Source organism: Alligator sinensis, unplaced genomic scaffold, assembly GCF_000455745.1.
Source record: "Alligator sinensis unplaced genomic scaffold, ASM45574v1 scaffold240_1, whole genome shotgun sequence".
NCBI classification, from domain to species: domain Eukaryota; kingdom Metazoa; phylum Chordata; order Crocodylia; family Alligatoridae; genus Alligator; species Alligator sinensis.
Window position 1 is genome coordinate 3,726,002 of NW_005841902.1, and position 27,491 is coordinate 3,753,492.

At 40.9% G+C, this 27,491-nt stretch overlaps 1 protein-coding gene across 7 annotated transcripts in view; it reads left to right on the plus strand.

Moving 5' to 3' along the window:
• AGTPBP1 (ATP/GTP binding protein 1) overlaps positions 1 to 27,491 on the plus strand; it is a 126,351-nt gene that overhangs the window by 87,941 nt on the left and 10,919 nt on the right. For 6 of the 7 annotated variants that reach the window (XM_025197692.1, XM_025197689.1, XM_014517354.2 and 3 more), the window contains exons 25-26: positions 3,878 to 4,054; positions 12,881 to 13,041. In XM_025197692.1, coding sequence (XP_025053477.1) covers positions 3,878 to 4,054; positions 12,881 to 13,041 — 338 coding nt within the window. Of the gene's footprint in view, positions 1 to 3,877; positions 4,055 to 12,880; positions 13,042 to 21,968; positions 22,131 to 27,491 lie in introns of all 7 variants that reach the window. The other variant, XM_025197694.1, reaches the window with a different exon arrangement.

The window sequence follows — 27,491 nt, forward strand, 5'->3', positions numbered from 1 at the left end:
TTTGCATACATGTCTGCATGTTCCCTGTCTGCTAGTTTAGATTTTTTTGGCCATTGGAAGCTATACTTGTACCATGGTTATTCTCAGGCTTCTAGGCAAAGGCAGAAAGAATGGGAAGTGACCCAACCACTTCTTAGTTCCTTCACACCACCTGTGCCTTGAAGGTCTTCAGTGTCCAAGCTCTTGACTATTATATGACCTGTGAATTTCCTTTAAACAGGTCTAGGAATAGTTCAGTACTTATTTCTTCAGTAGTAAGATTTAGTGTAGGGTTGTCTTTTCTATGAATTCCCTTAATTTAAGAATCTGTAGGGCACCCCTCTTTCCTCCCCCATTCCACTTTACCCCTCTGTGCCCCCCTCTCTTCCCCAACCACAAAAGTCCTCCTGGTAGTATGTCCCATCTGCCCTCATGGAAGAGAAGTCTCTGGGGTTTAAGAATTCATCTTTATGTGAAGCAGCAATGTTCCCAGTAGTGGTCACTCTAGATGCCTGTTTTGTTCAGGAGAAGGGCAAATCGGTGATTAGTGGTTGGTTAGTGTGTAAGTTGTATTAAAGATGAATGCAAAAAGATAGGGAGGCACATCTGGAAATGTTCTTAGTAGAAAGATTAGTGTATTCCTTTGACCCTGAGGGACTGTGGCAAAACACCAGCAGTTTTTTGAAAGTGCACCGCCTCAGCCTGCTCCTCTGCTGTGCAAGTTCCTAAATGATCTTAGAGGGTAAGCTCTCACAGCATAAGAGAAAGGTTCACTGTTAGTTAAGGGGAAAACATCTAGATCTCCTTCATAGGCTTCTAATTCTAAAAAGTTGCCATCTTGCCATTTAGCTCAGAAGAAGGGGACTGGAAAGCCCAGAAAGGGTTGCCCCCTACAACCAGTTTGGGGCTTGTTACTAAGGGCCTTGCTGCACAGTAATTTTAGCTTCTGGAGCTCTTAACCTCTGGACTAGCTGCACATTAACACCTTAAAGCACTCACTATTTGACTTAACATTACACCACTCCAAGGCAGAATTATTTCTAAACTGCTTAATTTTGCTCCTGTTCCATTAATTTGTGGCCAGTCTCCACAGTTTTTCTGTCCAGGTTAAAGTCCTCTAGCATCCAATGAGGCAGTGGGTGAGCAGGGACACCAGGGCATAGCACCTCACCCCCCCAGGGACATCCGGCAGAGCAAACACCACAGTCCCTGATTGCCTGATGGCCTTGGTGCCTTCCACTGCCACTCACACTGGCTCTGCTCCTGGAAGCTGTCCAAGTTGGGCAGGGGCACTGCCTCCTTGCCACCACTCATACCAGCTCTGCTCCTGGTAGGAACTGAACAAACCAGTCCAAGCGGGGCAGGGCACACCACCTCTCTGCCACTGCTCGCACTGGGACAGGACAGCAAGGAGAAAACAGAGCAGCAGGTTGGGTAGAAAAAGGGGATTGGAGTGGCACTCCGGGAGGGTCCAGGGCTAACTTGTGCCACGTCTGCCAAAAAGGTTGGCCCCCACTAGCTCAGGTAGTCATGATGGTTTGCATAAGAAATATAGCAATAATAGAAAGATGGAAGGGAGCTACTTAGAATTTATTGCTTTATGTTTGCAAAACACTAGTCCATTGTAGAAGCCTTAAAATCTGGCACTTGTTTTGGAGACAGTAATTTACTTAGACTCCTGGCACCTACCTCCATACCAAATTAAGTCACTGCTTGGGAGTCACCTTCACTGTATGGACAATACTTGAGGAAGAAATAGCTATGTAGCTTACTAAAACCAGCTATTTGAGATGGTGGGGTGTGTGTGTGTGTATGTGTGTGTGTGTGTAGCTTATCACCCTCCCTTTTTCTCCACTAGTATAGATGATTTTAAACCTAGATTCTGATGGAACTGAGAAGCAGCTGGGGTTACCCTGTCCTTTGTAACCTTAGTTTGAGTCCTAAGGATGCTTGGGGCTTAACATGAACTGCAACAAACTGCAGGCTAAAAAAAATCCTAACTTAAGTGCACAGACCACAGGCACACTGTTAGTAGGATACATAGATCTTGAAGAACTGCCATTTATTGTAAGGTCAGTAATGTTTTTTTAGTTTATTATGGGGTATGTATTAAGTGAGAAGACACTTACTATGCTTTGTAAAACAGTCCAGGCAAACCCAGGCACAAAGTAGTGACAGGGAGAATAAATGGTATTTATGTCTACAAGTTTGCAGATTTATCACATTCTTCATGAATGGGAAAGCCAGAACAAAGCTATTTTGAAGTAGTCCTGTTCTCAAAAAGGAAATCTCATATAAGGATTATCTCTTTACTTTTCAGTAGTGTTGTCATTCTTAAAGTTATTAAAATAGTTAAAAAATAGCAATTTTTGTTGGAACTGTTTATCATGTTCTAAAGCATTCTGGACTAATGGTAGAGGTGATATCTTTTATTAGACCGACTAGATTTTTTGCAAAAAAATGTCTTTAATTGCAAGTTTTCAGGCCCAAACACCCTTCATCGGGCATTGGAGAAAAGATTGTAAAAGTTCTCCTGGGCAGAAATGGAAGTTCATATTTCATAGGAGAGTTGAAGGTGGTGAAGTCTCCTGTTTGGAAAAGTTCATTTTATAAAACTATATTTTATAAACAGGAGATTAAATCACCTTCAACTCTCCTATGAAATATGAACTTTCATTTCTACCCAGAACTTTTACAATCTTTTCTCCAATGCCTGATGAAGGGTATTTGCACCTGAAAACTTGCAATTAAAGACTTTTTTTGCAAAAATCTAGTCGGTCTAATAAAAGATATCACCTCTACCACAAGTCCTAAATGCTTTTTCCTCTAGACTAATACAGCTACAACCTGGATACCTATTATATTTATAAGGCATTTGTTGGGAGTGTGTAGTCTCCTTCTTCTATTTGCTTCAAAATACTTTGGTAGGTTTACACCTCAGATGGATTTTAGAATTGTCAGTAGGGATTAGGATGTAAACTTAATTTATGATTGGCAAGGATAAAAAACAGCAAAAGGAGGAGCGACACATTTGTTCGTGTGCCTTTTTGAAGCTTCTTCTAAATAAGTGCTTGATAGTTTCTTGCTTTTCAAAGAACCTTCTTCGGTTAACATGCTGCGGTTTGGAAATTGACCCTTGTTAGTATAGTCAAGTACACACAGTAGTACAATATACCGTCTAAATATATCACCAAATTCATATCAAATTAAATGTACAGTACACTTGGAAAATAAAAGAAATGAGGCACTCAAAGCTTACCTACAATTTTCAACTAACCCCTTATTTACCCCTTATTCAACAAAAAAATTAATGATTAACTTCCACTAACTTTAAAGTTCAATACATACTTAAGTGCTTTGGGACCCAAGTGACCAAAGAATTCAGCGTGGGTGATAAGTGCAATACATAAGTAGTTCAGTTTATTGAAGTTGAATTGTAGTCGCATGCTGAGTTAACCATGTATCAAGTGCTTAATATATTGCCCATATAAAATATTTCGTATATTGTGTTCTTAAAAAAAATATTGAAACGGGATACTAAGTCCATGTTAACTTGACCAACTGTTGTGTTTACCTTTTACACATTACCCAGTTTGAAAAATAAATAAAATTAGTCATGTACATAGCTGGATCTTTTTCTAACTGATTCTTCATATTTTGTTGCCTATGCACTTGACTAATGTGGTATTTTTTTTAATAAATGGGTTGCAGACACAAAATGGGAATGCTTTTAAAAAGTCAGGGGAGAGAACAAGCCTGTTGTCACTGGGATTTGTTTTTAAATGATGAAAACAGTACTTTGAGTTATGCAAAACTTAATTTAACATAAAATACAAAAACTGTTTCATTTGCCTTAAACCTCTAATGAAGACTTTTTTTTCAAATTCTTGTCCTTTAGGCTCTTCCTAAGATTCTCAGTCAGACTGCCCCTGCATTCTGTATGAGCAGCTGCAGTTTTGTTGTGGAAAAATCTAAGGAATCGACAGCACGTGTTGTTGTCTGGAGAGAGATAGGAGTACAAAGAAGCTACACAATGGAGAGCACATTATGTGGCTGCGATCAGGGCAAATATAAGGTAAAGAAACTAGATGAAATGAGAGCCTCTTTGTAAGCTGAGTTTACAATTTACATTGGTATCCCTTTCCAGAGCCCAGCAGATTTCTGGCTTTTGAACTCTTTTAAAAAGCCCTCCAAGATACTCGTGCATTTTACATCATTTAGTGTGTTTCACTGTCTCAGTATGATAAAATAAAATAGATTGTTCACTGTGGCTCTTCTTGATCTATCATTCTGAAAACCAGTATAGTATGTTCTGTTGATTATCCATGTTAGCAAGATTACTGATAACAGTTGACTTTTAAGCACAAGTATTTCCGGTTCAACTGTTAAAGTGAGGCATTTTATGTTTTCTGCAGTAATTGTAACTATGAACCACTAACATTATTACTTAACAGTATATACAAGTACTGGGATACACATTTCTTGGATACATTCTAGTTTACAAGGACTCACAGTGGTAGAGCTTTTCTCTTGGTAGAGACACTCAGCCATATATTTTTAGACTGCTTTAGCAGTTCAGTATGCTGTTGAGCAGTAGATAAAGGTAATGGTCCTTGGCCCTCCTAACAAATTTTGTGTCCGTCTTTTGAAATTGGGTTTTCTCACCTGTACTGGGTGGGAAAAACATCTTTTTGGGTACCATTTGCCCAACAGAAAACAGGAGAATGTCACTGAACAATCAGTCTTCAGATTGCCTCCATTCTTTTTCTTTTCCCTTGTGTCAAATATTACTGCAAGCCTTAGAAAGGCACACTACGTTATATCTTTTTCTGCTTGTAATCAAAGTTGTGCCTGAATAGAAAAGGACCTGAAGGAGGTAGAAATTATTTTACCAAAAAAAGATAATGATATGAGAACTCAAACCAAAAAAGCAAAGATATCCTCTAGAGGGTTTGAGAAGAAACATTTTCTTCATTCATAGCTTCAGTGGGATCAATCTGAAAATTCTCTGCAATATTGAAGGAAACACTGGTATATCCTTACCAAAGGCAGTACAGAAATGCCTCTCTACTAAGGAGATAGGTATCTGATCAGAATGATTTTTTTTTTAAGTGGAAGAATCCATGTGTATGTATCCTCATTCAGGAGGAGGATGAGAGCTATAACAGGTCCACTTTATCTGAAGTTCAAGCTTCTTATCTGAAGTTAAAATCTTGCCCAGAAGCAACCTTTTTTTAGTTTTGTCATTCGTGGTTCAAGATACGGAAGGTAAGTTCCCAGGAGGAAAGTTGCTCCAAAGATCCACTATGTAGGTGATTATTAGAGCATCAGAAAATATGAAGCTCCCTATTTTCTTTAACTATTTCATAATATCTTAAGAGGGATGGTAATTTTAACTATAGAAACTTCTGCTTTCATATTTTAACAACTAAGATATCAACGTTCTCAGTAATGCAATGTTATAAATTAGTAGAAATCTGAGGGTTCTGATATAAACATAGAAAAGAAATCTTTTAAATCAGATTCAGTCAACAATACCAATACTTTCTAATGAATAGCATCCTACAATCTCTAGTTATTCAGCTCATGAAGATGTTTGTATTTTATACCTACATATTCTGAGTGAGGGAAGTCAGCAGAAGAGAGAGAGAGCGAGCATGTGACACTATAGTATTAATTGTCCCTCTGTAAGAACCATATTTTCAAATGTCTGAACTGGTAGTAACAAGCCCTGGTAACATTTTCACAGAAAAATTCTTCCCAGTCAGAAGCAATGTTTGTCTTAGCCTCTGGTAACTTAGACCCGTTTGCCTGAATGCTGATTGGCGACAACTAGTTAGAAATGACTGTCCACATAAAGCCATCTCCATGTTGATTATAGCAAGGAAAACATCAACTACCATATCAAATGATAGAAAGAAAATAATTGTTTAAACTTGTGTAAAAGCTTAAACTATAATCCATATATTCTAAATTGTGTGCAGACAGCTGAGTCTAGACTCAAAAGTAAGCTTTGTGATGGTTTTAATAATTGAAATACATCATAGCATTCCATGTTGTCAAAAATTCATGGAAAGAAGAACAGACTTTATCAGGGTTGCAGTGAGTATGACTCCCTTGCAATCCATAGATGACATTTGAAACATTAAACTCTGCTCACTGAAGCAAATGTGGAGCCTTTCACTTCATAGAAATCAAGCTCCTATTCCCTAGAACAGTAACTTTGATCTGAAAATGTTCAAAGATGAACCATTTTTGTAGGATATTGTGTTTTTCCATAATGATACAATGTGGTGCTAAAACAGATATAACCTTTGTGTTGCTCTTCTGCCCAGTTCTTCAGTGCATCAGCATTAAGATCTTTCACAATTCTCTTTTCTTCTTACTCATCCTTCTTTCATTTTAAGTCCCTCTCATTTCTGCTGTCCCAGTGATACTAGCCTTGAAACATACATACTGCCACTAAGGATTATATTCACACTTTCTTCCGTCCTGCTCTATCCCTTTCTGCCTTACAATCCACTTCTGTGATGATTAGAAAAAAAATCTATCAGTACTGCTTACTAACTCAGGGACAAGAGTGGACTGTACTTTTTAAAGGTTTCTGAACTGCCATGTTGTACTTATCACTGGGCTATTAACAGTTATTTTAATTACTTTTTTTTTCTTCTCCTTCCTATTCCACTCACTAATTTGTTTCTGCTTATCCTTAATTAAATTTTAAGTTCTGTGGGACAGGTCTTCCTGTATTGGGCACCGTTTAACACAATAGAGAGCCCCAGTTATGTTTGAAAATGTTGAATATTACCACAGCACAAAACAAATAGGCCTAGCGGATACGATACTCAAAGCTAGAAGAACTGAGTTATGTTCTCAGTAGTGTGATAAGAGTGAGAGACTTTGGGCAGATTACTTTACTTCTCTGTGTCTGAGTTTCTGCAGCTATACAGTAAGAATGATAACAGCATCATTAGGGCATGGGCAGACAAACATGTAGTCTGGTGTAATTGACATTGGTTTTGTATCCTAGTGCAGATTACACAGGCATAAAGAATGGATGTTGCCAGGGTAGCGGCACACATTATGTGTCTGTTACTGTACCTTGCCACCAGGTGGCAAAGCAGTAGGTTTGCTATTAACAAGTGGCTACTGAAGGCTGGATGCATACAGATTAAATCTAAACTAAAGTAACTTTCATGAATGGTATGTTACTCCATTTCTTTCAGGGGTAATTTTCAGCTGGTATTTAGGCAAAGTTTTTTATGTTCTTCTAAAGTTACTTTTGTTTAGGAGTTTGTGTCATCTGTCTTTTATTTTTATATTAGTATAAACATATCTGTCCATGCCATTAAAATATTTTTGGAAATCTAGAAATAAAAAAGAGGGAATTACTGTTACCATTAATGGTAAATTCAGATGTCAACTAACTGCCGTCATTTCACTGCTGCAGATTCTCCATTGCATGTGGCTGGAGACTGGAATGATGATGGAGAATGGAGAATTTGGCATTTAGCTTTTTCAGTATTCAGTAAAAACTACCAGTATTTGCCAATGAAAACTAGAGAGCACAATTGTTTGAGGAAAAGGAAGCTGACAGGAAACCTAAACCAAACTTTACTTGGGTTACCTTTCCATATGTCAGTATAAAATACTGCACGAATAAAAAGGAAACAAACACTGTTTTGGTGGGAAACTTTAAAAAAAATCACTGTCTTTAGAATTTCAGTGGTAATTTTTTTTGGTTTTATTCTAAAAATGATTTTTAGTACTGTATGCATTTCTTCACTGGATTACTTGTTAGCGCTACCCACTTTTCTCTATTTATTTCTCCCCAGACTTTAATTTTAAAAAGGCCTTATTGTAATATTGTGAAGAGTAAATATGAATTTGTGCCTGTGATTAAGAAATGTTCATGTAGGTTATTCCAGGAGGCATTCATCAAATGCCTTTCTGCCTTGTTTCGGTGAGTTTATTCTCCTTCATTAAAATGTTTTTAAAGGCCTATTTATATAAAAAGATCCAGAAGCTGTAAAAAATTAAAAGGAAGGGGGTAAAAACACCTACTTTTTGCTATCTCACTTGTGTTCTGTACTCTGTATGTCTGCAACTATCTTTTACAAGTAAGTTGTTTTTGATAAGGAGTTTATTATTATGCACTGCACTAAGTATGTAGTCACTGCTGACTAATTAAATAATCATAATAAACTGTTTCATGAGGTCATTAACTTCTAAAGTACTTGTCCTGCTCTAGAAAAAAATACTGTTAAAAGCAGTTGTGAATGCTTGCATTCGGATGTTCTCTCATACATTTTACTGTTTGTTAAATTTACTTTTAATACTCTTCTCAGAGTCTGCACATGACAAAAAATAATACATCTTTGTTTCATTACCTAAATTCTTTCTATAGCAAGAACCTATGTCACCTTTGTTAACTCAGGTAAAAATAGCAAATCATTTTTGTTTGCTGCCTATTCTAGTGGAGAAATGCATAAGCATATTCTTTGACAGAATTAACAAATGTATTTTCTAATGTACAGTATGAGGGAGAGATTTTACATTGATTTTCATTCTTGGAAAGCAGTAATTTTGTATATTGGTTTTTAAACCAATTGGTACAAAGTAGTCAGTTTGATAAATTTAGAAAATGAGAGTGCTCACTTTTCAGTCTGACAATTTCCTGAAGACAATTTTAATATAAAAACATTAGTGTAGAATCGGTACTTTTGAAGAAATGATTTAAAGTTAAAATCATTTCCATTAATGAATTGCAGAAGGCTGCTAAATACAGACCTATGAATCTATCCCTTTTTAAAAATATAACAGCTATTGCATTAGTATTTATGGGAATTAAGTATATAATCCACCATCTTGAACACCTTAAATGCATCATTAGTGACCTCAAACCTCTCCTGGAAAAGGGTAGCCATCCCTGGAAAAGGGTAGCCTGGAAAAGGGACATCTGTCTCAGGGTAGCCTGTCCTCGCTTACAGGCAGCCCCCCAACCTCAAATGGCATCTCTCAAACATCAGACTATCTAAACTCCTGTTCTCACTAAGGCACCAGGCCTTGAAATGGACCTAGATACCTGCTGTGTCTCAGCCTCAATACAAACCACGTCACCACTGGACCAAATAATATGCACTACAACATCCTAGGTTCATTCACCTGCAACTCTGCCAATGTTATATATATGCTATCATCTGCTTACAGTGTCCCTCTGCTTTCTATGTTGGACAGATGGAGGTGATCCTTATATGAAAGAATGAATGAACACCAATCTGCCATCAGCTCCAGAAAGACACAAAGATGTGTAGGAGAAAACTCTAACCTCCCTAGACATTCAGGACCTCGCTAACATCAGGGCAGCTGTTTTTAGGCAGCAATATAAACGGGAACACAATATGAATGGGAAATTGCAGAACTGGATTGTATTAAGTATAGTTTAAATAGGGACTTAGGGATTCTTATCCCATTTGCTGGATTCATTTTTGTGATCCCTTTGTTCTTATGAGTTCCTCCCTGTTTGCTTCTCTCAGCATTGCTCACCATTCCCTTCCCCTCTCCCCATTCTCTGTCTCCCTTCTTACTTTTTGTATTATAGAATCATAGAAAATTAGGGGTGGAAAGGACCTCAGGAGGTCTTCAAGTCTAGCCCCCTGTTCAAAGCAGGACCACCCTGAACTATCTCATCCCAGCCAAGGCTTTCTCTGCCCATGTCATAAAAACTTCCAAGGATGGATATTCCACAGCCTCTCTGGGCAGCCGGTTCTAGTGCTTTATTACTGTCCTAGTAAGAGTTTTTCTTCATATTTAACCTTAACTTCCTTTGCTGAAACTTGAGCCTCTTTGAAATTCTGTCATCAGCCAGTGCTGAGAACAGTCTAGCTCATGGGGAAGGAAAAGGGGGGGCAAAATGGCATATCCAGTCAGCAGCTGGACTTCATTTCCAAGCAGCCCCTGCCCACGTCACTGTGGCATCCTCCCTGGAGACCACAGGAGTGATGGCATTGTGACAGCATGGGGCCAGGTTTTCCATGGAGATTATTCCCAGCAGTGCTTGCAGAGCTTGCAGCTGGGTAGAGAGCTGCTGCAAGGCTGGGATTTTGCAGTGGTGACAGCATGGTTCAGAGCTGGGGCAAAGCAGTGATCCAGTGCCTGTACACTGTTGCCCGAGGCACGCGGGCAGTGAATTAGCACCCTCTTTCCCAACTCTGGACCATTCTGTCACCACTGCAAAATCCCAGCCCTGAAGCAGCTCCTTTCCCTGCCAGCTCTGCCGTGGCCGGTCTCCATGGAAACCCTGGCATGCGTGTCACAGCGCCACCACTCCTGGGGTCTCTGTGGAAACCAGCCGCAGAAATGCAGGCATAGGTGGCGGAAGTGGGGTGGGCTAATGGGGCTTATCCCCCAAAGTGGGGTAGCAGTAGGGGCTGCAAGGAAGCCTGGCCAAGGGCTTCCAGTGTCTGCAGCAGGGGCAGGGAGGGAGTGGGGCTTGGGCTAAAGGAGGGGCAGGCGCTGCACAGCCAGCAGGGCACGGGACTGAGCTACGAGTGGCTCATCCAGGGGGCATGGCTCCTGCTGCTACACCCCAGGAGTCATTGGGGGTGCACATGCCCCCAGATCTGCATGGGGCAGGACAGTCTGCTGCTGCTGCGGGCTGGGGCCAGGGCTGTGGCAGAGGCCCTGAGTGGGGGCTATTGGAGGGGTATGCAGCCACCCCAAAATTTGCTGTAGCCCCCACAACCTCCCAGCACCACCACCACCCACCCCAGCACAGCCCGGCCCCATTCCTCCCTGCTGGGAAGAGCCTGGTGCTGCCCCAGCCCCTGCCCGCAGTGGCAGCTGTCCTGCCCCATGCACATCTAGGGGTACACGCCCCCATGCCTCCCAGGATGCATGCAGTGGCGGGAGCCTCCTCCCCCTCCCTGCACCCCCCCCAGACGAGCCATGGCTTCATTCTGTGACCCATCCAGACTCGGAGCAGGGTGGGTGCAGGGGTCTCAGTGGGTCCATCCCCTCAGGCCCTGCGGCACAGCCGAGGATGGCCCCACTCCAGCCCCTGGGCCCCTCAGGGCAGTGCGGGGCTGGGGCTGGTGTGGGGAGGCAGCCGGGGCCAGTGCAGGACTGAGGGGCTGCGGATTTGTTGGTGCAGGGGGTGTTGAGCAGCAACCCCAGGTGCAGGGACAGGGGCGGCCACATGGGCACAGTGGGCCCTGATCCCAATCCTGGCTCAGCTCTGCTCCCTCGCGGTCCCTGCCAGGTCCCACTCCTTCCCCCTCCCCCTCCTCCTGTCCCTTCCCCCGCAGACTTTCCCACCTGGGGAGGCATGTGCACGCGCTCAGCCCCCCACTCCTGCCAATTTTTTTTTTCCCTCCACCTATGGGTGCAGGTAGGGGCTGCTGGGAAATGGAATCTACCTCCTCCCCAAACTGTGCTGGCTGGTGCAGTAGTTTGGGAGCTGACCTTGCTTGTGAAGACTTTGTGTTAAAAAAGACAGAGTACTTCAGGCTTTTCTTCATCATCTGTCACTAGATTGCCTCCCCCATTCAGTAAGGGGCCCATACTTTCCCTGATCTTCCTCTTGTTGCTGTATTGCTTGTAGAAACCCTTCTTATCACCCTTCATGTCCCTTGCTAGCTGCAACTCCAGTTGCGCTTGGGCCTTCCTGATTTTATCCCTGCATGCCTGAGCAGTGCTCGTGTTCCTCTGTAGTCATTTGTCCAAGTTTCCACTTCTTGTAAGCAATTCAAGCACTTGTAAAGACTTCTTGTAAGCACTTGTTATAAGTATTTAAATCACTTTATTTTCTATACACTGCTCTGTGTACATCAAGATGAACATGAGCCACCAATGTGGGGGCACGGTCAGGAAGGCTAACCGCACCTTGTCATGCATCCATAGATGCATCACGAGCAGGACCAAGGAGGTGATCCTTCCCCCCTATGCTACATTGGTCAGGCGGCAGTTGGAGTACTGCATCCAGTTCTGGGCGCCGCACTTCAGGAGTGATGTGGACAGCATCAAGAGGGTCCAGATGAGGGCCACCCGCATGATCAGGGGGCAGCAGGGCAGGCCCTATGAGGAGAGGCTACGGGACCTGAACCTGTTCAGCCTCCACTAGAGAAGGCTGAGAGGGGATCTGGTGGCCATCTGTAAACTTGCCATGGGGGACCAGCAGGCAATGGGAGAGTCCCTGTTCCCCCGAGCACTACCGGGAGTAACAAGGAACAACAGCTGTAAGTTGACAGTAGATTCAGGCTAGATATCAGGAGGCACTACTTCACTGTCATGGCAGCTAGGAGCTGGAACCAACTTCCAAGGGATGGTGCTTGCCCCTACCCTGGGGGTCTTCAAAAGGAGGCTAGACAGCCACTTAGCTGGGGTCATTTGACCCCAGCATCTTTTCCTGCTCATGGCAGGGAGTCAGACTAGATGATCTGCTTAGGTCCCTTCCGACCCTACCAACTATGAAACATCCTTTCATAATATCTGATAAAGTGAGCTCCAGCTCACCACAGCTTATGCTCTCTCTCTGTCTCTCTCTCTCTGTCTCTCTCTCTCTCTCTCTCTCTATATATATATATATATATATATCTTTATTATTTTCCCTCTAACTTTGTTAGTCTGTGAAGTGGAAATGTACCTTGCTTTCAAATTTAGTATGTGCATAGAGAGCAGATTTTCTCTCTAAGATATGGAAATATTTTTAAAATGTCTACAGTCCATGACAGCCTTTTAGTTGTTCAGATCATGACTGCTAAGCATATATTTAAAACTCCCCTATTTCTTTGGAGCAAAATACTCTAACATGACAAATAATATTAAATGTGTTTTACAAAATAGTTTTATAGAGTGTGTGTATATGTGCATATGCATGTAAATACATATTTTATTTCATTAGGGTTTGCAGATAGGGACACGAGAACTGGAAGAAATGGGAGCCAAATTCTGTGTTGGCTTACTGCGTTTAAAAAGATTGACATCTCCCCTGGAACACAATTTGCCATCTAGCCTCTTGGATATCGAAAATGAGTTGATTGAGTCAAGCTGTAAAGTAACCAGGTAACACAATAATTATATTTGTTTTCTTTCCAAAGAAGTAGATTATCCAGGCAGCCTCTAAAACATTAAAGGAAACCATGCAAATCTGCACACACAAAGGACGAGTTTTAAAATGTTTAGAATATCATACTCTTATGTTTCATCTGAATTATTAAATGTTGACAAGTGTTATGATTTCCACTGTAAAAAATGGTATAGTGGACTACATTTAAAATACTTTGAACTACCAGAGAATAGATTCATTCTCACAGGAACTCAGAAACCAAAGCAAGAAATTCTGGGTCAGATTTGTTTCTGATATAAACTGATACAGCTTCATTGCATTAATGGAGCTGTACCAGTTTATACCAATGAAAAATACGGCTATATAATTCTTATTCAGCATGGGCTCCGTTTTGCAACCACCCTTTTTACAGAATCCCTAACATTATCAGTTGGAGATGTGTGTGGAAGGGCCACTGAATAAAACCCATGATGGTTATTTTTACCTTGGGTGGAATTTTACAGTTGAGTGACATGAGGAGGTAGAATACAGGTAGCATTTATTAAATGCTAATCTGCCTGGTGTTTAGATACAAGTAATGCTGGCTCTTTAATCTAGTGAAATTCAGCTCACGAGTTCTCTTGAAGTTACTTGCATTGCTTACATGGATCTGAACTAACATTTGCATGGCAATTTTTATCCATTTTTAGAAAAAAATTTCAGAAGGCTTCCAGTCTTTTTAACACTTTTATATTTACATAACCCACAAATATAGCCTGTATTTCGTTAGGCTGTTTCAGAGAGAGTCATGTATTGTAATCTAGCAAAGGGATAATTATTCAGCATTCCAATATATGAAAATTGATTGCAGAGGAGAGAAAAATTAGAGTAGTAACTCTGCAAATAAAATGTATGTAGTGGCATATACTTCTGCTATTAAGCCCTTTACTTTTAATTATCAAAGCTGTTTTGCAAACTTGAAGTTGCAGTGGATGGTGTTACTGGCAATAGTAGCCAAATAAACTTTTATGATGTTTGCTGGCATAATTAGGGACAGAATAGCTTTTTTGTTGGAAGACAGGGAATCACTATAGCTAGATTTTTAGGTTCCATTTTTGTGATTATCATTTAGGTGTTGAACCTAGCACCTGGTTCAAATGATGTATTTAATGCTGTATTTATTAAGGTTCTAGATGCACATTTCTAGTTATCATGGACGTAGCTATAAGACTTAATTTGCACAGACATGATACAATCAAAATTAAATGCTTCCATGGTTTGATGGCCCATACCCAAATTGTATTGCTTCGTAGTTCTTGTCTCACAAATAACATTTTAAACTTAAACGTAAAAACACATTAAACTACAAAAAAAGTAAGTTGTTTTAAGATTCCTTTAGGTTAATCATTTCAAGAAGCTAGTCTTTTGACTTTTTGCCTTTTTACTGTAGGTAAATAAAGGCGGAGATGCAGACAAAAGCAAAATGCTAGGGATAGAGATTTTTCTGCATGTATTATGAAATTGATTTTAAGCAAATATTCAGGAAAGAAAATGTGTTGCCTACTAGGCGTACGTTTCAATCATAGAATCACAGAAAATCATAGAATCGTGGGGAAGTAGGGCTGGATTGGGTGTCCTGAGGTCATCTGGTCCAACCCCCTGCCTATCCAAACCATCCCATACAAAGTAAAGGTGAAGCAACATTTCTAGTCAGTATGGAGGGGTTGGGGGAAGGAGCCTCTTAAAACAGAAGATTGGCTAATAAAAATGGCTCCTTGTACAGGATTCTCTGTCGTTGGTAGCTAAATCCTGGGACTGCATGTGCTCAAAGAATGACTATAGAGAGAACATCAGAGGATCAAGTTAGTAGAGTCCAGTGGATATTTATGCATTGACTACTTAGAATCTAACTTTGCCATGTATGTTGTACCTAGCATAAAGAGGCCTTGGTTTAACTTGGGCTGTCTGTAGATGCTACCAGACTAGGAAGAGTAACAGCAGTATCCAGAAAGTACTCAGCCAAGAAGCTGAAGAGAAGAGTGAGGATCCAGCTGAGAAATTGTGAACATGATAAGAAGAGGGTAGACTGAGGCAGGAAAGAGTAAAATACTTTTTCCATACCAGCAAGGTCTCTTGCAGCCTGAAGGGCTAAAGCAATTCAAACCTGAGGAGGAAGAAGGAATTATGATATTGGAGGTTAACAGGTTATTGCCTGCAAAATATGTTGTGTAACTTGTTACAACATATTCCTTGTTTGTTTAAAAACTTACAGATAATATTTCTACTATCAAGTTGTTTGGTTAATTGCGGCAGACAGGGTCATGTTTTTTGGTTTGTTATGTGAGGCAAAGAAGTGTTTACGGCAAAATGAATTGACCTGAATAGCGTATATGGATATAAAACACATTAGACCAAGAGGTCACCAGGAGACTTATTTAATCCATTTTAAAGCCACAGAATGGCCGAAGACATTTACTATCTGTCTCTAGTTATTGTACAGTTATGTCATAAAACTACTGTAGAGTGCAACTTGTTAGATGCACAACAAGGGTTAGCTTCTTCTTAACGGTGTATTTAAATCAGGATGGAATTAAAGAAAGTTAAAGCTCTTCAATCAGATAAGACTTGCAGTAACGTTTTCATGTTTGATGGACCTACAGTTATTTTAATTAAAGAGCTTACAGTCTATGAACAGCATCATTTCTATATAAAACATCTTGTAAGGTTTTCAGGAGTAGATGTGTATGTATGGTGATGGATTGTAATCACTTCCTTGATGTTATACTGCTGGAATTCTTAAAGATTTCTAGGCTAGCAGTGTATTATCAAAGGAGATTGGAACCACGCTTAATAGTTTTTGACTCTTTGTTTCCAGTGCTTTTGCTTATGTTTACTATTTGACTAATTCAAATTACACCAGAGGATTTAATTGATTCTCAGTTAGCAGGATTTATATCTCGTTTTGGTCAAGTATTAAAAGGGATGAATTGTCTTGATTGAATGACATTACCAGACATTAGTATGGTTTGATCCTTAAATGGTTTGAACAGCTAGAGGAAGGATTCCTACTTCAAATATTTTAATTTTTTCTTTTTGTAGATCTGTAAGATCAATAATTCCTATGTGTGGAATGCTTCCTTGCTCTCAGTGAAAATTAAATTTGCAGGGAAGCTAATACTATGGTCCCAATTCTCTCATGCGAGCTTCCTAAGAAGGTTCAGTGATTTCAGTGGGAGTTCTGGAGGTGTATTTTCCCATATAGATCCTGTTTCAGGATTCTGGCAGTTTATGTATAACATGAAAGCAGCCTCTTTCAGCAAGGACAGGACAAAATGCATGTACCTGAGTGCATAGGCACTCTGGCAGTTTCAACACTGAGACAAATCCAGGTTCACCCCCAGCACCCAGTCCTGAGCCCTTGGGCTGTGGTTAACTTGTGAGGAGATGCCAGGGATGACCCCAGGGCAACACCCCTGGAGAACTTCCAGTTGTGGAGCACATCTGTAAACTTGGGTTGGGTGGGCACTCCTAGCCCCACCCACCCCAGGACAGGTCCTTTCAGCATTTTGGACCAGCCTTGAGCATCTCTGTTAGGGGAGCTAATTAAGAGTAAATTAAGTTTTAATTTCAGATTAAGGCATATTATGTATTGGCAAAGCATAAATGTGCCTCCAGTCAAGGGCTTGGTCCTGTGGGGTTATAAAAGAAAGAAGGGACTGTTGCAGGGCAGTTTTTATAAGGGATGGTTGTGTCCTATCTCCTAACAGTTACCTGATGCTGGAAACATGTCTGGCATCTATTCTGTGTACTGTGGTATGTTTTGTTTTGTTTATGAGTTTAGTTTAAAGCAAGCCCTAAAAAAAGTATTTGAAAAGAACTGTAGTTGGGACTGTATTTTTCCTTCCTCAGCTCATGAATTTGCAGACCAGATAACATGAAGCTAACACAAACTACTCTTAAAACCATAATTACAGTGCTTGATGAACAGACTTTAGTATTTTTGGTTTAAGGTAAAAGGCAGGGTAAATTTGCATTTTACCAACTAAATCATAGATGCATAAGCTTTCACAAGCAGAGGGCTTTACTTCATCAGATGCGGTGAAGTCACTGTATTTATTTACAAGTGGAATTTCTTTGACATCAAATCTATGTGTACTAATATTAAAATTATTTTTTTCCATGAACAATCACTTTTTTGCTTATTTGTGTTATGAAACTACTATTTTTATTTGTCTTTGCTACCCACAAGATTTTATTCCCATTGAGACAGTTAACATAGGATAGTTGTCATAAAATCCTAGTGAAGAAAAGCTCCCTGGATTTTTTACTGTAAGGAAACAATAATACAGTAATGCTGTATTCTCCAGCTGTGGCTTACTTCACTGTAAAACTACTGTGCCTTGTTGTCTTTAGAATTTTATGACGGAGAAGCCATAGGCTTCAGTTTTACCATGCTAAAGTACACCTTTTAAGTAATGAAGACAAAGCCAGTATTGTAACGGGTATTTCAAATGCTATGCAAGTAGCAGGTTTGGCTTCCCCATCAAAGGGGGCAACTCACAGCTGTATTGGGCAAAAAGAAAGAGACAAATGAAAACTAGCAACAGCGTGAGAGTGAAAATGAAAATATGGAAACATGATAGGAAGTGACACCTTGTGCAAAGTGTCCCAATCATCCTATTGAAGTCAAAATAATAAATTACACTGCAAAATAATTTGTGTGTATTGAATAGGCATTTTGTTTTGAAACAAATGTGTTCACAATATTAAAGATGACCTATTAATTAACCTACATGTATTGAAGGTACTTATGTGTTGGAGAAATTTATTTTTTTGACTTAGTGATGAAGGATTTCTCTGGCTTAAAAAATTGTGCATAGAAATTTCTGTTTTAACCAGATTTTCAGATATTCAGTTTTGCCCTAAATTTGATGACTTTGGATGGAAATTGGTTGATCTTGAGTTTTGGGCTTCTTGGATATGAAACCTATATCTTGCCCATAAGTTCTGTTCAGAAAACTTGAATAATTAATAAATATTGGACCATAAAAGGGGCTGTTTTTTAGATTTGATTAAAAGATGAAAGCCAAGTTTGAAGAAGAATGATTTAATAATCTTAAATTAATAACAGTTTTATAATTGTATGCATCTGCAAAGGAACTTACTCAAAACTGTTTCAGAAAATTATAAAATAGAGCTGGAGCAAGTTATCTATGTGCGGGCTGGGTGTGAGCCGGGCCCTTTTTTGTGCTCTGCGCGGGCTGTGGCCAGCAGCCCGGGCACGCGGGGTCGGAGAGAATGGGCGACACGCTAGAATTAGACACGGACTCGTAATGGTAGATTTAAAGATTGTTTACTTACACCGAAGATGGTTGCGGTGCAGGCTGGAAAACTTGCTTGAGTTGCAGTTACAAACAAAACGACACAAACAATCACGTGGAGTTTGCTAGGCTCCATAGAAACAGAGCTCTGGATGCCCTGGACAAGCGCGCCACCGAAATAGGAACTTCGTAGATACGTCTTATAAAAAATTATCGCTCGAAGGCAGAAAGAGGTGGGCGGTGGATCAGGTTGCCAAACTCCTCTGAATCTCACACAGGGTTTCTGTTACCCTGCCGTGTACCCAGAGTCCCCACGAGATGGATGTGGAGTCCTCTTCAGCTTGGGCGGAAACCGCTCAAGCCTCTTATACGGCTAGCAGGCCAATCGTTAGCCGCCACGTGGGAATAATTTAGAACTAGCCAATAGTGGGGAACAAATTTGCATGCGGGTGGTGGGAACTCCTTTGCACCGTGCATTTCTCTTGCAACTTGAGAAATGCACCCTGCAAATAAAGCTACAAATTGGCGGGAAATTCTCCCTTGCACCGGGGTTCTCCTCTGCAGCAGAAAACTCCACCGTGCAACGAAGCTGCAATTTAGCGGGAATAATTCTAGTGCCAAAGCACACACAAAATCATACCTTTGGGTTATGACAATCTAGAGGTCAGGTGGTCATCTAGTTCTTCTAGCAGCAGATCCTACAACTTCTCCAGATAGCCTGTTCCACTGTCTAACTACCTAATATTCAGAACATTTTTCCAAATATCTACCCAAAACGTCCCTTTTTGCAATTTAAGACCAATACAGTTTGACCTATCTTTTGTGGGCATAGAGGAAAAAGGAGTTACAGATAAACACAAGTGAATAACGTGGATACATAACTGGTTGGATCATTGTGCTCAACAAGAATGACTCAACGTCTAGTTGGGAGGAGTATCAAGTGGGGTTCCCCGGGGGTCTGTCCTAGGTTCAGAACTGTTCAACGTCTTCATTAATGATTTAGATGATGGGTTTGAGTGCATGTTTAGCAAATTTGTGGATGAGACCAAGTTGTGAAGAGTTGAAGACACCATGGAGGTCAGGGCTAGGATTCAGAATGACCTGGTTAGACTGAATAAAATGGTTTGGAATCAGTCAGATGAGATTCAGCAAAGACAAGTGAAAAATGCTGCACTTGAAATAGAATAATTGCATGCACAAATATATATCAAGGAATGGTTGGCTAGACTACAGGACTGCAGAAAAGGAACTTGAAGGTTACAGGAGTTCACAAGGACCTGGGAGGTTACAATGGACAATAAGCTGGGTATGAGCCAACAGTGTGCATACTGTGCAGTATTAGTAGGAGCATTGCCAGCAGATCAAGGGACATAATTATTCCCTTGTGTTCTGCATTGGTGAGGCCATATCTGGAGTACCGTGTCCAGTTTTGGGGCCTCTACTATAGAAAGGATGTGGACAAGTTGGAGAGAGTCCAGTGGGAGGCAACAAAAATGGTTCAGGGGCTGGGGCACATGACTTGTGAAGAGAGGCTTAGGCAACTGGGCTTCTTTAGTTTGGGAAAGATAAGACTGAGAGGGATTTGATAGCAGCCTTTAACTACCTGAAGGGTGGTTCCAAAGAGGATGGAGCTAGGATCAGTGGTGACAGATGACATCAAGGAGCAGTGGTGTCAAGTTGCAGCAAGGGAAGTTTAAATTGGATATTAGGAAAAACTTTCTCACTAGGAGGGGGGTGAAGCACTGGAACGGGTTACCTAGAGAGGTAGTGGAATGTCCATCCTTGGAAGTTTTTAAGGCCCAGCTCAACAAAGCCCTGGCTGGAATGATCTAGTTGGGGATGGTCCTGCTTTGAGCAGGAGGTTGGACTAATACTGGGTTGTATCAACAAGTGCCACTTTCAAATAAAAAGAAGTGATTCTTCTCTGTTCAACACTGATGAGGCCTCACTTGAAGTACCATATCCAATTTTGGACCCCACATTTGAAAAAAAACACATTGCAAGGAGTCCAGCAGACAGCAACAACAATTATTAGGGGCCTGGGAGGCAAGACTTATAAGGAAACCGTGAAAGAGCTAGAGTTATTTAATCTGGAGAAGAGAAGACTCAGAGGGGATTGGATAACAGTCTTCAAATACTTGAAGGATGAGTATAGAGTAGATAGAGATGGACTTTTCTCTGTGGCCCTAGGGGGCAGGACTGGGAGCAATGGCTTCAAGCTGCAGCAGGGAAAATTTATACCGGAGATTAGAAGAAACTTTCTGATTGAATGTGCTCAACCATTGGAACAGGCTATCTAGAGAAGTTGTGGAATCTCCATGCTTGGAAATTTTCAAGGGCAGGTTGGACAGACACTTGGCTGGGATGGTGTGGTTAGCAATGATCCTACCTTGACCAGGAGACTTGACTTGATGACCTCATGTTCAAGCCATGCTTTCCCATGATTCTATGATCTTCATCAGAGCCTTTTTTGTATTTGAAAACTGTTGTCTAATCTCCTCCTCTCCCCTCTCACACTTCTGTGCTCTAGACTTAGTCATCCCAGTTCTTTCAACTTTTATTCCAGTTTCATATTTTTCTTTTTAGGACTCCTAATTTAAGGTTTTAAAGTTAATAGAGATGGTTCTATGTAAAATGCCAGTTAGACACCTCTGTTAGAGCCACTGTCCTTTATAAATGTTTCTGTTGTGGTAAGCATTGAATGTATTATAGAGAACTGTGGGACCAAATAACACACATTTTTCTGACTTCTTACGTTCTTTAAAATATTTTTGAAACTGATAATTAAAGGTATACTTACTTTAATATCACAGTAAAGTAAGGAAATACAATCATTCAGGTCAGAAAATGCAAAAAGTTAAGTGGTTCCCAATTATGTTTCCTTGGTCATTGTGTGTTTTATGATTGTTTAATGCTTCTGTCACAACTTTTTTCCTTTTTTACATGGGAGTAACCTTAACTTGTGGAATTTCTTGGCTTTTGACAAGTTTGTTATTTTAGCATTATAGCATATTTAGTGGTATATTTGTGTATGTATGCAGAGTGATCCCACTTTAAAAGTTCTGGGAGTGGATTGATTGTCTTTGTTTCTGTGAACATATCCCTTTGTAAATCTGATCCTTTGTCATTGACTACATTGGTCATGTTTAAATGGGTGGAAGCAGAATCAGATCTCTTTTAAGCAGTTGTATTTTAGGGGAAGCCAGTTTGTGTCTCTTCACTGGATGCCAACATAAAAGCAAGGGATCACATTTTATGGTAGTGGTTAATTTGCCCTTACTCCTTGTAAGTAAGTAGTACAGTCCTATCATTTTTTTACTATATTGCCAGAAGCCATTGATGATGTTTCAAAACAGAAATACCATGGTCAAATTGGATCAGTTGAGCAGCCATCACCTTTGAAAAATGTTCAAAGAAATAGCAGCAATTTTGACAAAATATAAAGCAAAGGACCCAGTCTCAATATGCAATAAGTTAACGTTTGACAACATGACCTAGATATCCTTATATTTAGGTGTACATTTCTTTACAAAAACAAATGTATAAGATGGCTCACTGAATCTCAACTATGGCACTACATATACCCTGTGTCTAGACATTAATGGATTTTTTTTGTCTTATAGCTTCTCTCCTCATTCATCATTAATGGGTAAATGCCCTCCTACCTTTGGAATTTGTAGACAATCCAGTGCTGTTTCTGGAGGCTGCAAGAGTGATCCATGCCCATCAACTCAGGCAGACAGATTATCTGTCTTCAACAAGTGTTGAAGCTGAAGTTTAGACTGGTTAGTTTCTCCTGACATTCAGTGTATACATTTTATCCTTATCTCTTGTCCAGTGGTGACTTCTTTCTTCCTCCACCCCTGGGATCAGGTACTAGGCAACGTAGTGGTTTCAACTGGCTGAATTAGCCTCTGCAGTGCTTCACATTTGGGACTCTGCTCCTCTCACCTGGACATGACAGAGCAGTTCTACAAACACTAGGCTAACCCTAAGTGGAACTGACAATGTGTGGCAGCATCTGAAGGCTCTGCCTGTCCACAGATGGCTGTCCCTTGCATTATCAGAGTGGAAGGCTCAAAGCTAGACCTATATATCCAGTTGTCTCCCCTATTCTGAAGAGCTCTGAGTCTTGATTTGTTGAGATTTGCTATATTACCTATCTTCAGGTAATATAGATCACTTATAATGCTTTCTTGTGAGTGTTAGAGTTGGAGAGCAGACAGGAACTGCTTCAGGCTCCTAAGCATATCTGTAAGTTACTTCCACACAAGATATTTGTACCAAGTGCAATAGCACTCAATTGTATGCTCTCTAAATTAGGATGAATAGTAGGCTACATCCCTGCTGTAATAGCCAAAAAATATTACAAGTGCATTGCTGCACAAAAGGCTTTTAGTTTGCAAGGAACCAATTAATAACATATCTCTGTTTTCAGGCATTTTTAGATGTACAGTTTGCCATAGATGTTTCCTCTGAGGATGTCGTAAGATCCAAATGAGAAATTTTTGGATAAAACCAGATATTTAAATTTGATGTCAAATAAAAAAAAATCATAAGTTTTGAGAACCTAAGGTTGTTGCAACGGTAGATGGAGGAACAACAGAAAGGCCATAGGGTGAGGATAGAAAGCATAACAATGTCAAAAGCTCATTGTTGACCATCCAGACGTAAGATTTTCATGTTTCTCAAGGCTTGGTGGTAAGTAAAGTAGCTTGTTTGGGAGCTAGCCACCAAGATGATAGCCATAAAAAGTGTCCTGATCAAATCCTTAAAGGGATTTGTTGCAAAAACAATGTTTTCCTGCATGGTGGCCATCCGGAGAGTGGTGCTATACCTATCAGTAGCAATCAGCCCCTCTAAACAGGCATCTTTTGCATCCAGACATACAGGTGTGTAACTGTTTATGGACGTATTAGAGAAATTAGTAGCTGAGGTAAGAGAGGCCTCCATCCTTGCTATTCACACCAATATAGCAAGCCATTGGTTGTTACCAATCAGGGGATATCCTAGAAGGGGGACAATATCCCACTATCAGAAGGGAAAGTCCAGAATTCTTTGGAAGTACACATTCCAGCAAAATCCTCAGCATGACCAAGACACATTTTGCATATAAAAATAGCAATTTCTGTAGAAGACTGTCCTTCTTCTCATTTGTTTTCCACATGCAGAGTCTTAATAAACAGCAGGTGACAATCAGGGAAAGTCTCAGGTTTGAAATAATGCCTCTAGACAGTATGCCAGTCGGTGTCCTGTCTAAAGAAACAGACCTATTTGCAACTGGCTAGTTTTTGAAAAAGATTTCTAGCTACCAGATGTTCAAAACTGAGCAGCTTTGAATCCAGTAGAGACCAGCTCATCTATAGATTGAGAAGCATGATTTTGGTCATAATTTTGCCGTTCTGATAAAGCTTTGCAAAGGTCCAAAATGTTGTTATATTAGTTGTGTTTTAGCATTGCTTTTTTGTAGCCACTTTTTTTCCATCCTTGGTGTCCTTGTCCTTGTGTTGGTTTTATCCCTGAGTGACATTTCAAAACGTAATTTCTTCTGAAGACATGGAACCATGCATCTAGCAAAGTGCAAAACTGGGTGTCATTCTCAGTTCAGACCTGGTGTGGGTAGGTAAGCATAAATAGGCTGAAAGCTAATCCGATTTTCATTCTATCGCATGCTTGCATAAAGAAGGGAAGACTGGCCGGATGGGGAAACCTCCTAGTGTGTGCTAGTGTCCCTGCCCTGATTGTATGCTATTAACCCCTTTCATTTCACATACAACTTTCATTATGGACTAGTAGAGAATAAGACATTGATTTCCATATATAGCCTGGGCTGCTGGCTGCAGGAATTGATTCAGGTTATTCACTTTACAGAAGGAACACTAGATAATAAAATGAAGCCCCAATAACTGATGATTTAACTTTAAACCTCTGGCACCCAGGATCTGGGGTCAAATAAATCTAGTGGAGACAGAGTGACTTAGAAAAGGAGCAGCAAGAGGGGGATGCATGGATTCCAGGGAGCATACTGTCTACAGAGACCTCATCATATAGGCCTGTCATTCTGACCATGGGAAAATCTAGGGTTTTTGAGAAGAAGGGTTCAGATGGTGAGGTCAGTTGTCACATATAAAAAACAGTATTTTCTCCAGCTAAAAATAAACTAGGAGCTTTAGTAATATGCCAGGGACCTGAGGCTATATTATTACATTTCATATTGAAGTAAAAACAAACATAACTTATTTGGAATGAATTAAAAACAGTCAATAAGGCTGTGAATTAGGAGCTTCATGACCAGGAGCAGCTAACAGATAAGACCATTAAAAAGTCATTAACACCTGTAAAATAGAGAGTTTAGATTATAATGAGCCATAAAGTTAATTTAAGCCCTCAGCACTACCTGACCAGAAATGCTGCTTAACACCATCCAGTTGATTTTAAACTTTGGATGGAGCAGGAATCAGGGGGGTGCAAATACACCAGATCCACCCCCAACTCTGACATAGGATCTCTTCTTAAGTTTGGCTTGGGCTGAGACAAGGGGTCTGCCTATGGTATTCCAGTTTGGTAAATGCTGTCATGTTGTGAAAGGCTTTACTGGAGTACTCTGCTGATTTTTCACTCCTTCCCTGTAAAGGGATCTAGTCCCCATGAGGGACTATAGCAGTTTGAGCTGCCTGGTGGTACCAAAGAGAAGACCAAAGTGCTACAACCTAGTGGCCTGCTCCAGAATCCAAGGAGCTATGAAATTGCCTCACTAAAAAGTGACACCAGCATAGACTTCCAGGGGTTTTTAAAGTGACTATGAAAGGCCAGGGGGTCCCAAGCAGGAATCCTTGTAAAATTCATGATACAGACTTCTAGAAGCAAGGATTGTTTTTCCCAGATCAGGAATACCTATAGTTACAAGACTGGAGAGCAAAAAAGAATGAAACTCAGCATACATTAGAAACCATTTGTTATCCATACAGAATTCAGTGTGAAAACATCATGTTCCAGTCTGGTCAAATTTATATTCCTGGTGCTTGGGGAGACTGAAGTTCATGAGGCTTCCCATGGGTCCAGATATTTGGCACTGGGCGAGTAGTGCCACCACTCCCCTACTGTCAAATCTCTGGACCCATGGGGAGCCCTGGGCACTGCATGCTGGATCTAGTGCCTGATGCCAGTGCTCTGAGCCATTTGGGGGTGGTTCCAGGCATGCAGGGCCCAATCCTGGTACATGGGGGGCTGGAAGGGAGAGGGCTAGGCTCCAGGACCCAATCCCAGTGTGCAGGGAGAAGGAGGGAGGTAGTGCCAGTCCCTGGGCCCCAATCTTGGAGGGAGGGGGCAGTGCCAGGCCCTAGGGCCCAATCCCAGCATGTGTGGGGCAGGGATGGGACAGACCAAGGCCAGATCCAGCCTGCAGACAGCCCCCACACCACACCTCCGTTAAAGATCAAAAATGTTTCTGTCGAGGTAAGTTCCTTTTGCCACAGTTCAAGGGAAATAGTAGGGGTGTGCGAAGCTTTGGTCACCGACTCAGTTCAGAGAAGATTTGGCCCAATTTGGAGGCTGAATCACTGAATCCAAATTGAATTGGGAGACCAGAAAAAACCTCTAAATTGATTTGGAGCCTCCAAGTCAATTCAGAAAAGATTCAGAAAAAAATTCAGAGATTTGGAAGGCAGTCTTTCAGGGGAACAGAAACTGAGAAGAGGGAGGGGGAGCAGGGGGGGAAAGACTGACATCTGTAGCTGGCCAGTGACTGTGATCTTTCCCTGAGTCCCCTTCCAATCATAGTGCTCTGGGGGAGGGACGTAGAAACAGCACATAAGCCTCTGTCTTCAGCCTTTCTGTCCCTTTTGTGAGCTGTTTCTGCCTGAGCACTGGGAAGGCCCCTTCTTACAGGCTACCATCCGTGCTGGTTTCATCCCGCTGTGCCTTAACAAGCACACAAAGTCAGACGTCATGAGTTTTGCTTTCAGAAGCTTGAGGTGCAGTTTCCCAGAAACCCTTGCACCTATCTCCTTGAAACTTGGCAGGCTTCATGCCCTCAGAAGGGGCTACTATCCCTGCTCTTTTAATCCAAATCTGCCAAAAAATGACAAAGTTATAGGTATTTCAGTGATTCTCCATTATAGTCTATGACCAATCTCTGAATCTCTCTGAATGAGCTCCAAATCTTCCGAAGCCGATTCAGCCGAATAGATTTGGGGCAGTGATCCGAATCAAACCACTGTCCTCTGAATTGGCTGAATCCGAATTGAATACTTCCCTATTCTCACGGGCCTAGGAAATAGTTGTCCTATCATTTTAGTCTAATTTTTATGACACCCGTGTAGAATTGTGGCATCATTGGGCACCCATGTCTCAAGCATATGGCACACACGTGCCAGTTGTGTTTTATAATCTCTTTGTACCCGAATACCAAGGCCATAGCGCAAGAAGTTAAAATCCTGCATCAGCTGGCATGCCATACTTCTGGCAGTATGTTCACAGTAGTTTGTAAGGCCATCATATTTTTTTTTAAAGCTTTGAAAGGTATGAGTCTCATATGAGCAAGACTTAAAAAATAGGCTTTTGTTCCTCTGCAAAGGACTTGTTAAGCTAGAAGGTGCCTACTGGAAAAATTTTCACTTAAATTCCTTGATTTATGAGAGGGCTTTCCATTTCTGCCTAGTGTTTTAGTATAACAGAAACTGCTTATCCTTCTTCACTCCCATGTTTCTCTGATTTCGTTGTTTGATATCTCCCATTCATGAGGAACAAGGAAAAAAGTTGGGTAACAGAATAACTGTTTTTGTTGGCAGCTTCTTTTTGCATGCAGTTTATGTTGGTAGCCTCATAAATCACCCGACTAACTGCATGTTTTTTTCTCTAATAGAAGACATAAGCGTATCATTATCTTAGAGTAAAATAAAACACTGTGTCAAGTTGTTGTCTTAATTGGTTGTTGGAGGCTTCCTATAACCTTGAAAGAACTCTGCTGGTGGTGTGAGCTTGAAGGGTAAGGTTTTGTTTTGGAGTCCCAAGCACAGATATTTGGACCATTGCTAAATTGCTTTGGTTGGGGATAGTCACCCAATAGTGATAAAAGGGGGATAGAGAAAAATGAGTAAGAAATGTCATGTTGGTCGAATGAGACAAAAAGAAATTACTTTTTAAAA